Genomic DNA, 16,124 nt, shown 5'->3' with positions numbered 1-16,124 from the left:
ACAATGTGTTTAAAGTCAACAGCATGTATCAGTTAAAATGTCACTCACATCACCCAAAGACTGAGAGTTGAAATAGTTTTCCTTCATTGCATTGCCGTAACAATATACTCGATTACCTTGTTGCATGCTAAATTGCAAACAACGCCAAACGTCGAATTATAAGTATATCTTGTTGAAACACATCCGGAAATCCGGAATAGTATTCGTTCTTATACTACATATTAAAATGCAGTTTAAAAAAATGAATAAACATGGAATTACCTTTTTCAGTTCAGAAGAACCGAGAGGCTTTCCATATATATATATATATGTGTGTATATATATATATATATATATATATATATATATACATATATATATATATATATATATATATATATATATATATATATATATATATATATATATATATATATATATATATATATATATATATATATATATATATATATACATATATATATATATATATATATATATATATATATATATATATATATATCTTTACATTTCTCAGCATGGCGCAAAATTATTTATATTCAACAGTACATTTGAACAAATAGTAAAGCATGCGTGGGTGTGTTCTTTTGCACACCATTACAACCATTACGGTAATCTCCCATTCTCCAGTTTTCCCGTTTTCCCGGTGGCTGTAGTGAGTGAGTGGAATTCGCTGGCTGCCTCTCTGGGAATTTCGTCCAAGCACATCGGAGCGGCCACTGCCATGGCTGAACGCCGCGCCTTCGCCCAGAAGATAAGCAGGTAAAAGACGTGTCCAAAACGGACTCTTTCAGCGCAAAGCGAACAATTTGAGGCTTTCGAGATGGTCACCGACAGACCACTGCCGTGACAACCCAATGGAAAGAGGCCCAGACGGCAGCGTAGCCCCGCCGCTCTCCGCTAGCTTGTTAGCCGTATCGCCAAAGATGCTCAGACCCACCCAGAGAGACAGCCAAACGAATTCATAAAAAAAGAGACATAGTACGCGCACTCCAGCAAATGCAAAGTGATCCAACACGAGGCATGTTTGGTAGTGCCTATGCGATCGGCGACATATGACAGTAATACGAAAACCGTTAGTTTGAACAGCTAGCTGTCTTGTAGCTTACCTTGATGCAGTTTCACTCTGTTGTCATTGCTACAAATGTGACTGTTCTCATCAACTATACCGTGAGAAGGCCGGGTGACCAATAAATGTACAATAGGTGTAAGGATACATGTCAACAGAATAGCAAACAATCTCATCCCCGCCCCTCAAATGGCTCTAAATAATCTCTTTAACAATAGGATCTGTGCTGTCAGATGCCACCACCCGTAATGGCTTATCTATCTATCTATCTGTCTATCTGTCTATCCATTTGTCCATCTATGAATAAAAAATAATTATACAAGCAGGATGCTGAATCCCTTGCTGTCAATTCTCAATACAAATCTTAAAGGCATTGTCTTTGTCCTACATATATATATATATATATATATATATATATATATATATATATATATATATATATATATATATCTCATGTTTTAACAACGTCTTACTTTATCAATTTTGAATTAATTAAATTTTTTTTGTCATGGTTTTGAAAGTTAATATGGGTGTCTGGATCACTCCTGATTGACAAAAGTGTTCTATCGGTGGAAAGAGTTCGGGAAGGAAAATTGTTGCTGAAATAATAGAGTTGTTGTTTGATGTTACTCTATTGTATTACATTGTATTATCAAAATTTGGATGGGTTTTTTGATAGGCTTTTGTAGTGGGAGACACAGACTTAATTAATTGAACTGTTGGTTAAAAGCTTGTTTTTGAAACTGAAATTGATTGCAGATATGTCACCAACAACAAGGAAGATGCAGCCATGACTGAACATGCTGTAATTCACATTCCATATATGCACCATGCACGCACGCATGCACGCACCAACTGCATCCCAGTCTTATCCAAATATGTCCATTGCGTATAGCACATGGATGCAAATGTGAGTTTTAGGAGTAATGTCTCTCCACTGGTCACAGTAAACTCTTTATTTGAGAAGCGTAATCAAGCTCACCATATTGAGTGGCACACATAAAGCAATAGGCCAGTGTTCCGGCATTGGTCAATTAACATACATTTCATGTCTCCAAAAGGCATCATCTTAAATTAATGGCCAAAACATTATTTTTGGGGAGTTCAAAACAGCCTTGAAACAGGTGTTAAAGAATCCTTAATGGCCTCAACAGGTGTGGGTTCATGTGTGGTATATATCAACAGATCTGAAAAGCCAGGATGGTTTGTACCATGTGGGAGCGGCCATAGCAAAGCAATTCAAACTTGTGTGGGACTTTTTGATATACTGTCACAAAACATCATCTATATGTCTCACTTGGAATGATGTCCACATCCATTCGGCAGGTTTGGTAGCTGGAGGTGTGGAAGCAATCAAATGGTACAATGACTTGTACAGGTCAGAGATCTTATCAATTTTGAATATGCGTCCATTTTTTGGAGTGTGGTTTTATAGGTGCTATTTTGCAATTTATTTAAACGGAGGCTTTGGTATAAAAAAATGTTTGCAATGTCAGTGGTGTTAAACGTGAAAACGATTTGCAAGCAACATGAAGTTGATGCATAAAGTTTGCCTTTTTGGGCCACATAAAATTAGGTGGTGGGCCTTATCTGGCCCCTGAGGTCATGAATTTGACACCTTTGATATACAGGAATCAAACTTCTTGAATACATTCGATAAATAAAACAATTTCAGGGTATTTTTCCATGTCATCTCATGAGTTCGTAATTGGATAGAAATTTTGATCATTCAAGCTTCTTTTCATGTTTTGGAAAATTATTGGATATATACCATACGTAGTTGAAACAGCACACCACATAGGCGTGGCTTCCTTAAAATACCAACAGCAATAAATTGAGACACTGTTGGCATCTTTCAACTAAGTTTCAGTTTAACTTGTATGTTTAGAAATCTAGCAGAGATTTACTGCTTGCGATTAACAACTCTCAGATGGAACAGTCGAACCAAGTTTGTTTGCAGGAGGTGTACGCTCATTTGATCATATGACTGCATTGAGCTAAACAAATGGACTCCATTTTTATGTTTGACTCTGACATGTTCCTCCTTTTCAAACTGTGGTATAGATGAGTCAACGCTGCTTAAAATAGCCTGCTCCAGATGTTTTTCTGGAAGGCTTCTATGTACTTGTCAGAAGCCAATCAATGGAGAGGGGGTTGTACAGATCAAAGTAATAATATCGATACTATTAATCAAAACAGACCTGACTAGTCTGAGTGTACTGGAAATCCAGACACTTTGTTTTGTTTTGACTTCTTCACAATTTATCGAGACACTTGTAGGCATAGTGAGCAATTACAAGTGCCTCGTAACTAACACCGAGCAGTGGCATTCCTCTCTTCTTTAGAAACTAAACAGTTTTGGAGTCAACAAGAACATCTTAAAGACATTTTAACTATCATTGCGAGGGATGAGAAATAAAAATGTTTATTTAGGTAAACACAGCCCTAGTTAAACTTTTAATATTGACTGACTGTAACTAATAAAGCTTGTTTACTTTGCAGGACTGTGGCAGCAGAGGTCAGAAAGCAAATAGCGGGTCAATATGGTGGCTCACCACAACTCTTCAAGAACCTCAATGCTGGGACCATAACAAGTAACACAGTGCGTAAGATTTACTCCTTTGTTAAAAGAAAAACAACAAAAAAAACCCCACTTATTATTCTTTGTAACTAGCAGCAATGCTCATATGTAAGACACTCTTTGATTTCTAGAGATGTTTTACTTTTAAAATTTTGTTACATAAAAAAATGCTGTTTTACAAATTTACATATTGATAGACACAGTCTAACTATACTCTCGATGCGCACCCTCATTACGTGTATTTTGGAAACACTTGAGGAAAAAAAAGTGCTAATGGGGCTGTGCAGTAACTTTAAACACGTGAAAATGTTTAATTGATTTCTGTATTTCCATCTATAGTTATATCAAGTCCAATTATATCTCTTCATTTTCCGCATCTGACTTTCATGGACGTTTTTGTTTTGATTTTTCCACATCAAAGGTTTCACAATTTGTGGCGACATATCCGTTAAAGTGGTTAGCAACAAGTTTAACAGGCTCTAGAGAAAATGCTTGCAATTCACGGCCGTTCTCTTGTTAATTAGATTATAATTGTCTCATACGTAAACCGCAATTGTTTGAACTAAACTCCGTGAGAAACTCACAGACCCCACAGTCTCACTCACAAGAGGAAAACAAATGGGATTGGATTCTTCACATTAGAACACAGACATCCCTGATTCATTTTAAATTTTTGCAGCTATTTTAAAACATTCAACATTGATTTTCTATCTTAGAAGTAAATATGGCCAATAACAGAAATGGGCATCTTATTTTTATTATTGTGATTTATTTATTTATTTTATTAACATGATGGGATAGGCTCTATCACACTTGTGACCCTCGTGAGTATAAGTGGTTCAGAGAATGGATGGATGGATGTTATGTATGGTCGTTAGCAAACAATAGTAGTTCAGTATAGTTTACTACCTTAAAAATAGAAGAGAACACAACACAGCGAGAGATTTGTTCTCGGTTCGTTATTGAACTAAAAGAAATGTGATGTAAATGTAATATTGCTGCTACATCAAATTTACGATACTTGCAACACAAATTAACTAGATTGTGAAGTGAGACCGCTACTGCAAACAACACTTTTTCATTTTGTCCCGTGTTTTGACAGCAGACGCGAACCACCTTTCTAACGTAACATAACTTTTTAATCCTGACATGTATTTCACACATGGGAAAAAAAAAAGATAAAAACGTATGAAACAAAAGCTATGTTGAATAATGACAGTAGCCTGAATTGTGATTTCCAGATCATGGAAATTGTTGCAATGGATTCTTTACATTAAGATTAATGCTAATAGAAAAGCTCTTTTCGCGATACTCAAATTGTCATGAGATCTATGGTTGACTATTCTCAACTAATTGATTCCTTGTATCTCTTTGGTCACCGTCCAGGTTCCACTCACAGAGGCAGTCGAGCCAGTGGATTTCGAGGAGTACCTCATCACTCACCCTCCAATTGTGGAGTCAGGACCACTTAGAGATCTGATAGAGTTTCCCCCAGATGACATTGAGGTCATCTACACACCTAGGGAATGTCGAACAGTAGTACAAGCCATCCCAGAGGAAGGGTAAGGTTTTGCTTGTGAACCAGACATGCTTCAAACATAAAGATATTGAATTAGAATTGTTTTCAATTTGTACATTAGAAGAATAGAAAAGTGGGGAACGCGACATTATTAGCCCCCTTTACTGTCTGTGCAGGCAACCCACTCTGTAAGTTCCCTGAGGTTTTCTGAATGATCCAACGTTGACCTAAATGATTGATGATGATAGAGTCCGCCTTGTCTGTAATCACTTTCAATATAAATGCACCTGCTCTGTGATAGTCTCAGAGATCTGTTTAAAGCGCAAACAGCTTGGAACGTTGGCGTAGCACCACACCATGTTTAAAAAGAAGGGAATTATTCCACTATACAGACTGCTTTTGATAAGGGCTTAAATCGATTGATCATCACTCCTGAGTACTTCCTCAAAGATATGAGGAGGAATAGAGTCAAAAGGGGAGCCAGATGGTTTTATCTGGCGAACCACATCCTCTAAAAACCACAAGGAAACAGCTTCATAGACATTATCTCAGCATTAGCGAAGATACTTTCATGTTTGAGTTACTTCAGTGTCTTTGCGTATTACAAAAACATGTATGTTCTGGTCAGTGAGGAATGTAAATTGTTTTTTTGGTCACCTGGCTGGTGATAAATCCAGTGTGTACCTGGCCTCTTGCTCAAAATCAGCTGGGATTGGCTCCAGTTCACCCTTGCTCACCTTTCGGCCTAATGAGGCAAGGTATAGTGAGATAATATTACTCAGTGAGTTACGTTAAATCCATTTTAATTTCCATTTCAGAATTCAGATTGGAAGCCTGTCCCATGTAATTATAGTCTGTTTGTGTACGTTGCGAAATGATGGAAAATGTTACGTTTAATTAACATTTTCCGTACATTTAATTTTGTCCTTTAAATGCATGCATGGCGATTTGTCACTGGACTCCCCCTTAAGTTCAGTTCAATACAATTTGTTTCATACTCTGCTTTAGCATGCTCTGTTTTAAAATTTAAAACGATTTCTCCCCTTTTTGATGCACAAAGTGAGGACTGATTACTGTATTAATCAGTCTATCAATTGAATGCATAGCAAATACAAAAATAACTTTTAGCTTTGATGCTTTTATTCCATCATGAGAGAAATCTGACACCTAGAAGGAATAGGTGGATTGAAGATACTAAATTGTCAATTGGTGTGAATGATCCATGTTCTGTATTTGCTTGCTTTCAGGGACACTGACCCTCATGTGAGAGACTGTGTCAGATCTTACACAGAGGACTGGGCCATAGTCAACAGAAAGTAAGACTTCTTTGTGTAAAAGTATGCATTTAATTTCTAATAAACATGGCAGCTACAGTGAAGAAGAATCAAGTCTTTTTGTCCTACTTTCAGATACCACAAACTTGGCACAGGTTTTAACCCTAATTCATTGGATAAGCAGAAGGAGCGTCAGAAGGGTTTGCCCAAACAAGTGTTTGAGGCTGATGAATTACCTGACAGCAGTAGCTACCAGGATGACCAGGTAGGTACCAATATGGGCCTTAGCACTGTATTTTATTTCAAATTGCAACTCTACAATATTTGCTTTGCTGTAAGATTTGAAGTGCTTTGAATCTGTGGGTATTATTATCAAGCACAAATTATACTTTGCATTCATTAATAGTGGTTGTTCTGTAGGATGACCTAAAACGGCGGTCAATGTCCATTGATGACACCCCTCGGGGTAGCTGGGCTTGCAGCATCTTTGACTTGAAGAATTCCCTCCCTGACTCTCTCCTCCCGCATCTCCTTGATCGAGCACCCAATGAAGAGATTGACAGACACAATGAAGATCAACGCAAAACCAACCGCCATCGGGAACTCTTTGCTCTGCATCCAGCCCTTGATGAGGTCTAGTATGCAGTGTGCCACTTCAGCCCTCCATGCAGTTGCATCTCTTCTTCACAGCACGACATTTTGCCCTGGCCTCTGCTGCGCACACAAGCTTCGCTGATACATGAAAAGCCAAAATATTAAATGATTTTATATTATACACAAAAAATACATCTGTATGTATTTTATGGAGGAGATCTACCAGGATCTGATGGGGAATATGAATGGATACAGAGGGATTGCACAATGTTGTTGTGGGGTGCTAGACGATTAGCTGCGCAGTAGCAATCTGTTAGGATGGCATGATACAGGTTTAGATGGTTTTATTTAAATGTATTTTTTTTCACAATGTTCCTCTTCTGTAGGAGGACCCCATTGAGCGGCACTGTGTGCCTGACGTTCCAAAGGAACACTTTGGCCAGAGGTTACTTGTCAAGTGCTTGTCCTTGAAGTAAGTGGTGGGAAGACTTCAAATATATATATATTTATTTGAAGCTGTGTTTGGTGAGTCACTTTGTTTGTCTCTCTCACTGTAGGTTCGAGATCGAAATTGAACCCATATTTGCTAGTTTGGCTTTATATGATGTCAAGGAAAAGAAAAAGGTAAGTAGATGCCAGATTCAGCAGCGATAGAAAAATAGGGCCATTTCTGAAGTGTCATTAAATTTGGCAAGGCCAATTTAAAAGGCCTATAGCATAGGTGTCAAACTCGAGGCTCGGGGGCCGGATCGGCCCACGACCTCAGTTAATGTGGCCCGCGAAGAGCAAATTGTGAGCGTCAACTTCCTATTGCTATCACATTTTGTTCACTTTTAACAACCTTGAGATATGAGATATTATTTATTTGTTACCAATCTCCCACCTTTGAAATCAATTAAAAAAATTGCTGAACAATTACTTACTGGCTTCTGATTTCAAAACTGGCTTTCTATCAATTTGTTATGTATATGTGATCATTTAATGTGATCATACATTTATACGGCTTCACATGTCATAATGGCCCGCTGAGGAAAACCATAACTGTGATGTGGCCCGTCAGCAAAAATGAGTTTGACACCCCTGGCCTACAGGAATGCCCGTGAATTCCATACTTGAACTGATTAACCGTGAGAGGAAGATAAAAAAGATGGAAGCAGTCATACTGTTGAATGGACATGTTTCTTGAAAGAATGTAATGCTTATTTGAAAATGGGAAATTTAAAATAGCACAAAAAAAATACATCATCGCATCATTTCCCATTTTCTTTACTGACCATTATAATTTTTATGTTCCAGATATCCGAGAACTTTTTCTTTGACCTGAATTCCGAGCAGACGAAGGCAATGTTGCGTCCACACATTCAAACTGCAGCCATTTCCACTTTAGCCCGCTCTGCCGTATTCTCAATCACCTATCCCTCTCAAGATGTCTTTTTGGTCATCAAGGTCAGTCACTTATGATTTTATGGCACTATACTTTAAATTGTTGCAGCATTCTAAATCTTAGCTGTTCTATGAGCACTAAAACTGTTTTTTCTTCAGTTGGAGAAGGTCCTACAACAAGGCGATATTGGGGAGTGTGCCGAACCCTATATGGTCTTTAAAGAATCTGATGCTACCAAGGTACTTATCGTATGAGAATGTGTGCATATGTTATGTAATTTTAATAGTATCCAGTTGTGTATACAATATTAAATGTGCACGCTTTATGAAAGCGTTATGAACTGTAGTGCATGAGTACAAAAAATAATAATTTGGGTAACGTAGCTTTGTTGACATGTTTTTTCTCTTTTTTTTCTTTCTTTTTCTTTGTAGAATAAAGAAAAATTGGACAAACTCCGCAGTCAATCAGAGCAATTCTGCCAACGCCTTGGCCGATACCGCATGCCCTTTGCTTGGACTGCCATCCACTTAATGAATATCGTCAACAGTGCTGGCAGTCTCGAGAGAGATACTGAGCTGGAGATGAGCCTTTCAGGTCTTTGTTTTTTTTTTGGTTTCTTTTAAAAAAACTCTCTATTCATATGCTACGTGTGTGAATGAACAGTATCTGGAACATATTCCGATGGTATTGTGTTTCTAGGTGGAAAAGATACTGTATTTTATGATATGAGGGAAATATGGGATTTACTGTACAACAAAATCCAAAGTTATCATTTTGGTTTTAGCTTTTCAAAGGTCCGTGCTCTCTTTGCTCTTGTTACTACCATTTTGACTCTACTTCCTTTATACAGAGAGAAAGGGCTCGTGGTCGGAAAGACGGAACTCAAGCATCATGGGAAGACGGTCCTTGGAAAGAACCACCAGTGGAGATGAATCTTGTAGTCTGACTGGTTTTAGACCTGCCACTTTAACCATCACCAACTTCTTTAAACAGGTCTGCCTAGCCACAGCTGCATCCTCAGATCCTTAATACACGCAATGTTTCTAAACCCCTTAAGTTTTATGTTTTGTTTATTTTAGGAGGGTGAGAGGCTAAGTGATGAGGACTTATATAAGTTTCTTGCTGATATGAGAAGACCTTCGTCCGTGTTGAGGAGACTTAGACCCATAACAGGTATAAACATATACATTTGACATTTATTTAAGAAAAACATGCATGGAAAAAGATTATTTAGTAATTTCCCATTTTCATTAGAAACTCCATCAATTGTCATTCTTCGTCAAACTCACCATCATTGCCATTTTTGACTTTCTTTTCAGCCCAGTTGAAGTTGGACATTTCTCCAGCTCCAGAGAACCCCCACTATTGCTTGACACCTGACCTCTTGCAGGTTAAACCTTACCCAGACAGTAGAGTGCGCCCCACCAGAGAGATCTTGGAGTTTCCTGCCAGAGATGTATATGTGCCAAACACCACTTACAGGTACGGTATGTTTTTCCTTTTATTTTTATCTGTTGTTTCAAACCGTTTTTGTCCAGTGTGTGATTTGATGTATATAAATGTAAGAAATGGGGCAAAGAAAGCCTTAATGCCCAGCAATTTTGTTTGGCCCTAAGGACTTCATACTTAGTTTACTAAAATCATGAATACTACATTGGAGCACTAAATTGCATCTTGCTTTTCACAGATTCTGCGCCCTGTATGTGTGCGTGTTGCGTGCGATATAATAAGACTGTGATTTATTTATTTTTGCTAAAATCCTAAAGTTAGCTGATTTGCATGTTCGCTTACTCTAACAGGTTGCCCAAAAAAATAAATAAATGGAGTCCGCTGTATATAAAAGGAGGGGAATTTGGAAAATACCTCAAATACTAAAATAAATAATTAAATAAATCAATAAATGCTGTGAAAGTGCTGAACCTCGAGTATGCACTGGTCAACTAAAGTTTTAAGCTGTAATGTCGCTCTTCACCACTAGATGGCAGATATGGCTTAGTTTCACTTAGACCAGTACTGCTCCATACTGCAACATAACTTTTTTGCAGGTGCGAATTTGGAATGATACGCAGGACAAACATAGTATCACAATGATGTGAACATTTTGAGTGCATTGTCTTTTGTGAAAAATGCACAAAATTAGTTGTTATTGTGTTCAGCAGTTTTGTGTCGTCCTTGAATGGCACTTTTTCTGCAAGAGAGCCCTTTGCAGTGGAAAAGAAAATTACAGTATGTGGTTAGTTTAGTTGTTTGCTTCAAAGCTTTTGTTGTTGGTTTAGGCTTGTGGCTCTTTTATCCATGCGTTGAGAAATAATGAAAAATGAATTGGAATAAAAGCATGTGTGCACACATTTTATCCATATTTAAATTTCTTTTTCTTTTCAAACATCTGGTGAGGGAATGTGTGATGCTTTGGGTCCCCATAGCCATTTGTAACACAGCTTGGCACGAGCGGCAACCATTTTCGAGGATTTTGACCTATCTTAGAAGGCCCACAGAATATTGTGTTCTATAGCTATAATGACATGGAACGTACCAAAAGGAAGATCAGATTTTCTTCTTTCACCAATTTATTTCCAGAGAGGCTCAGGAGAAAAGCTTTGTAGGCATACACATGCTCTCTGCGTCATTGTTTTTTTTTTGGGATCAGCTGATGACAACCCCTTTGTAGCTTTTAACTGTGACGGCAGGGTCTTCCAGTGTCAGCTGCCTGTATAAATCCATTTTTCAATCTGCAATATTCTTTCTCTTCCTTTTTGCCCTGAATAGGCACTTTCACTTCCTTATCAGTGTATTCCTCTACTCTAAACAGTACTGGCTATGATCTGATAAACAACAACGTTGACATCTGCTGGTGATTACACGTCATTACAATCCTTCCCAAGCCCGATATGTTGTGATAAAACTGCATCAGACCATTTAGCATCAAATGGACTCAAAAACACATTTCTCAAGATAAGCTGTTGGCGGGCCTAAGCGGTTGGCATTCAACTCAAGATGATTATTTTCACTCAACTATATCAGCCACTTGCCGCTACTCGCAGACCGCGTGCACACTTTAACTGTAAATGGCTGATGAATATTCAATATCAGGGCGGGCTTGGGACAGTTTCATTGGTTCACTGTGACTGTTAGGTAATTCCATACTTTATATGTGATGCGGCTATGGGTAAATCTATTGATGACTTGAAGGTTGTCAGTAAAAATTTTGAATGTGTGGGGAAAACAATAGTAGCTAGTCTGGAAATGACGGTATGTCATGGATCACTTTCTTTTTCCTTCAAATGTAGTCACTTTTGTGTGATAGGCTTATCTACACTGTATTTTGTCAAGTAATTGTTAAATAATTCATGCTTCTGAACAGTGACACTAACATAATAAACAACCATGTTTTTACAAGTTTTACAACAGCGACCAATTATTAAAGTACACACCATCAACGTGATTTTTTTTTCAAACAATTTACAATTTATGCAACGCAAACAAAAATTAATGTATGTACGTAACACATCGCTTTTTTTTTTTAACTTCTTAAGTGTCACATTAGAGAGACATTTGATGTTCGTTTATTAAGTAAGCTTTTGGAACGTGATGAAACACATTTACAGAACATTTGTGGACAGTGGACAGGAGTCAATGTGACCCAGAAATAAAAGAGATACAATGTCAATCTTACCAGCTAACATACCATAATAGCAGGTGCATGATTTAAATACTTAAGTGAGTACAAAATGAGAACAAACAATGGGCAAAAACAACACCTAACACATAATGTCACTACAATACTATCTCAAATTTTAACGTCCGCTTGCTTGAATTTTTTTGGTTTCTCCACTAAGCCATTGGGAACATGCAAAACTCAACTCAAGCCTTCATAAATAACCTGAAAAGATTAGCGAAGCAGGGCTACATATCCAATTACCATCAGGCCTTGTTGTCTTGTCTGCCACTGCATTATTGTAATACTTTTGTCAGCATGGTCAATTAATCTGTCCATTTTGCATATAACTTATGTTGCGTGACGATGGTTCTAATGCCCAGCTACATCATCCCTATTAGTCCAATGACCTTTATGGCCTTGTTGCATCATTTCACTGTCGCAGTATTTTTAAAAAAAAATTTTTTCGGACCATTGGGTGCGATGCATTAATAGGCGCGCTATCCATGGTTGATTTTGAAATATTTCCATACATAAGGCGCATTCTTTTTGTTAAGTATTGTATGTTAGATAGTGTACCATATGGTTATTAAATAGCTTTAGCGCTATTATGCAAGGTCCAGACTGCACAAAAATGATCTGATAGCGTCATGTCTTTCGTTTGCTTTTATTCGCTGAGCAACATCTCTGAGTTCGCTGTGAGCCGAGGAGAGGATCCGCCGACCGACGGGAAAAAAAAAAAGTTTGAAAATCGCTCGTCAAGCCGGTGACCGGTGGTTATTTTGCTATTTTGGCACGTACTAATGCAATCTTGGTTGACATTTTAACAGCTGTAAACAAATCAGTACACTCATCATAATCTAACATTTCTTGCTCGGTCCCGGCAGCAGGTATTTAACTTTCTGTTTACCTCTCGTGCCCACAGATGGTGTTGTCCCACATTTTATCATTGGAAATGCGCCACCAGTAATAGCTTTCATTAGGCTAGTTGGTCTACATTTCTTCTTCACTTCTACACACAGCGGGAAGTAGTTTAAATTCAGGTTTGACAAAAAATCCGCCTGCTAACCATTAGAGGAGAATGAGAACGCAAAAATACTGTAATGGAACGGAATTTGAATGAAAGACAATCAACTGAAAAGCTGACATCCACACATAGGGTACACCACATTACTGCCGATTTTTAATAAAATGAAAGGATTTGAATTGTGCCTCATGGTCCGAAAAAAAAAGTGTACTTGTATCGTTTGGTGTTCTATACACCCTCTCCCAAAATGGTCTTTTATGTAATACAGCGCATCAAAAATGTCATGTTATATAGATAAGCATATTTGTTACGTTGATTGAGTGATGTGCATTAGTGGTTGATGGAAAAATGCCAGTAGTGTTGGTACGGATGTCACTTTCAGATGACATCTTCAGCTGTTGTGGCAGGTCGTATGGAGAACTTGGTCATCTTGAGGGAGTATATCGACCCGTTGCCAGGTTTCCAATGAAGACCCCTTCTTTTCGCAGTACGTCCCTTAGGTCGAACCCATAGATACCTTCCATTTAGATTGTTCTCTCCACATCCAGTGAACCACCAACCACCTGCAAAATGTTGTAGCAAGAGATATTATTATTACTATTGTACAAAATGTAGTATTTGTTTTTAAAAGCAGTGGTGTTGAATGATGCGGTTCATTATGTTTATTTTTTTTTTAATTTTGGTCTGGCTGCTTTTGGTATACCTGTGGAATTGCGTGCGCAGTTAGAATCTTGTGTGTTGCCATTATTTTGGTCTTTGGTGGAGAATCGTATACTGGAACTGTTGGCCATGGCATCAACCAGGTCACCGGAGAAGTGGCTAAGATGGAGTGCGTAGTGCTCGGTAGGATCATCCAACGAGAAGTGGTACTCTGCCCAGTGTTTATCCTCCTTCCCGTCCTCCAGATCAATTTTCAAGATGTACAATCCTTGTTGTATAATGCTATGGATTTTCTTCAGACCCAACCAGAAGTTCTCTGCGTACAAAACATGGTTTAACTTTCAATTCTTCTGGCTGTTATTTTCCATTTCCATCTATATTTGCTTGTTTTGGAATAACGTAAAAGAAAAATAGTAGTTAAGTGGAAATAACTTGTAAAAAAAGAGTCAAACGATACTTACTTTCCAGATCTCCAAAGCCCTTCTCGTACTTTTCCCATGTCTGGTCAAAATCCACTGACGCATCAACCCTGCGTTGGATCACAGTTGAACCTCCATCTGTGTAATACATTGTGAATATTTTACAAGGCCAAGTTTCACGTTATCTTTCTGATTTGAAACTGTCACATTGAATAATACATTTTAAAATAGACCCTTATGAGAATTACTGTGATGATAAATTTAACATGGTCATCACCCACCAGGACCCATTTCACAGTAAACGTTGAAAGGCTCAGATTGTTTTGGCTTGATGATGTAGATTCCACTCTTGTTCTGTTTTCTTTCAAATAACTCTGTGCAGTCAATAGGCAAATCTGAAATGACAGAGGAAATTTAAAGCAATGCAAATAAATAAATTGTTGTTGGACAGCAAATTAAATTTTTAATTATCATGTGTTAATGTTACCATTTTCATCTAAATCAGATGCGTTTCTTTTCAGATACTCAAATACATCTGGAGATGTAGTCTCCGTATCCATCGGTTTAGCAGCCGTGTCTTGGAAACTGTCGTAGTTGAGCTGCAAGACAACACCATTGTATTGTTGATATTAAGATCTGTTATGACCCATCAATGACAAAAACAAAACAAAACCAGGTTTTACCTTATCCTCCATATTCTTAATTTTTATTTTCTGATGGTCAAGTTGCTCATGCTGCTCCTGCACAGCTTTCAGTAGACTCGTGATTGTTTTCTCCTGCGTTTCAATCACCTCCTGGATAGAACAATGAAAAACATTATCACCTACCATATATTTTCATGACATCAGCATCACAGTGGTCTTTTATGACCAAGCGATATAAATGCACAAGCAATTGGTAGTGGTTGTTAGTGACTCTCCAGTACTAAACATTGACTAGTGTTCAGTTTAACATCTTATAAACATTTTAAACTCACAAATAAGCAAAGAAAAACAATTTCTAGTCCGTACAGAGAGATGATGTCAATGGGTTAGGATAGGTTAAAGTTCTCGCTGCAAGTGCAGGAATGTGCAATTCTACAACATGTATGTGTCAAGTACAGTATTGATTTGTTCAGAGTACAACGATGCAACGGCTATGGAGTTATGCAATACCTCTTTTTCCCTATCTAGCTTTATCTTGACCTGCACATAAGTCGTTTTTTTCTTTCTTTTCTTTTCAATATCACACCTTTTATTTGCTGCTTACCTTGAGTGCTGTAATTTCTTTGAGCTGGTCAGGAGGGAGCATATGCTCCGACAGTCCCTTTAACCTCTCCTCAAGGCTTCCCACTTTGGTCTGTAGCTGTTCACGCTCCTGCACAATGTTATTGATCTTTGAATTGATTTCCAAAGACAGATTCTTGATCTCCTCATTGTTTGTTTTCAGTACACTGGTTGTCCTCTTGAGTTCTTCCTCTTCCTCCTTGATTTCTGATGTGACCACTGAAAGCTGGTAAAATGACTTGTCAAAAATATTCAGTTTTTGGAAGATGTCATTGATCTGGTTCTTGGTCTTGTGCACAAACTCCCGTAAGCTCTGGCCCAGCTGAAGGAGGCCATTTGCAAGAAGGCGGACGTCGTCTAGCATGGCAAACCGAGACTTTGCCTCTGTTGGACTTGGTGATGTTGCAAGCCTTTCAGAAGGCATTGGGAGAATGTCATCTGCACCCAAGTTTTCCAGGGCAATAGTCGCATTAGAACTGGCTAGCAGCAGTAACAGGAAAAACGGCAACATTATTTCTAACCAGCTTTTGGATAGTACTTGCTCTCTTAACGTACCGGTAAGACCCTTTTCATTCTATCTTCCGACCAGACTTCCAGCATAATGTGAGAGCAGCATGCTGCCCTACGTTATATACTTCCCTCTGTAGGGAGGGAGGGGGGCTTAACTGCTCTTTAAA

At 38.1% G+C, this 16,124-nt stretch overlaps 2 protein-coding genes across 17 annotated transcripts in view; one reads left to right on the top strand and one right to left on the bottom strand.

Moving 5' to 3' along the window:
• Positions 1–615: 615 nt before the first annotated feature.
• dock7 (dedicator of cytokinesis 7) overlaps positions 616–16,124 on the top strand; it is a 49,785-nt gene continuing 34,276 nt past the window's right edge. For all 16 annotated transcript variants that reach the window (XM_088312500.1, XM_088312499.1, XM_088312498.1 and 13 more), the window contains exons 1-14: positions 616–762; positions 3,572–3,671; positions 5,037–5,212; positions 6,417–6,485; positions 6,579–6,708; positions 6,864–7,076; positions 7,424–7,509; positions 7,595–7,661; positions 8,334–8,483; positions 8,580–8,660; positions 8,853–9,015; positions 9,272–9,414; positions 9,501–9,594; positions 9,741–9,903. In XM_088312500.1, coding sequence (XP_088168626.1) covers positions 725–762; positions 3,572–3,671; positions 5,037–5,212; positions 6,417–6,485; positions 6,579–6,708; positions 6,864–7,076; positions 7,424–7,509; positions 7,595–7,661; positions 8,334–8,483; positions 8,580–8,660; positions 8,853–9,015; positions 9,272–9,414; positions 9,501–9,594; positions 9,741–9,903 — 1,673 coding nt within the window. In that variant the 5' untranslated portion in view covers positions 616–724. The remainder of the gene's footprint in view (positions 763–3,571; positions 3,672–5,036; positions 5,213–6,416; positions 6,486–6,578; positions 6,709–6,863; positions 7,077–7,423; positions 7,510–7,594; positions 7,662–8,333; positions 8,484–8,579; positions 8,661–8,852; positions 9,016–9,271; positions 9,415–9,500; positions 9,595–9,740; positions 9,904–16,124) is intronic.
• On the bottom strand, positions 11,969–16,087 carry angptl3 (angiopoietin like 3). The gene is made up of 7 exons (XM_088313925.1): positions 15,431–16,087; positions 14,866–14,976; positions 14,670–14,781; positions 14,464–14,577; positions 14,225–14,320; positions 13,807–14,079; positions 11,969–13,666 (listed from the first exon to the last, which is right to left on the bottom strand). Exons 1-7 carry the CDS (start codon positions 15,956–15,958, stop codon positions 13,482–13,484), a joined length of 1,419 nt encoding a protein of 472 aa, XP_088170051.1. The 5' UTR covers positions 15,959–16,087; the 3' UTR covers positions 11,969–13,481.

This window comes from Idiotropiscis lumnitzeri, chromosome 13 (genome assembly GCF_059441095.1).
Source record: "Idiotropiscis lumnitzeri isolate Australia: NSW breed Sydney's pygmy pipehorse chromosome 13, RoL_Ilum_1.0, whole genome shotgun sequence".
Classification (NCBI taxonomy): domain Eukaryota; kingdom Metazoa; phylum Chordata; class Actinopteri; order Syngnathiformes; family Syngnathidae; genus Idiotropiscis; species Idiotropiscis lumnitzeri.
This window is presented reverse-complemented; position numbering and strand designations above follow the sequence as displayed.

Coding starts and splice junctions, on each gene's coding strand:
- angptl3 (XM_088313925.1), bottom strand. CDS start 15,958: ATGTTGCCGTTTTTCCTGTTACTGCTGCTAGCCAGTTCTAATGCGACT. Junction 14,080..14,224: donor GGGCTTTGGAGATCTGGAAA/GTAAGTATCGTT, acceptor TTTTGTACGCAG/AGAACTTCTGGTTGGGTCTG. Junction 13,667..13,806: donor CTGCGCACGCAATTCCACAG/GTATACCAAAAG, acceptor AACATTTTGCAG/GTGGTTGGTGGTTCACTGGA.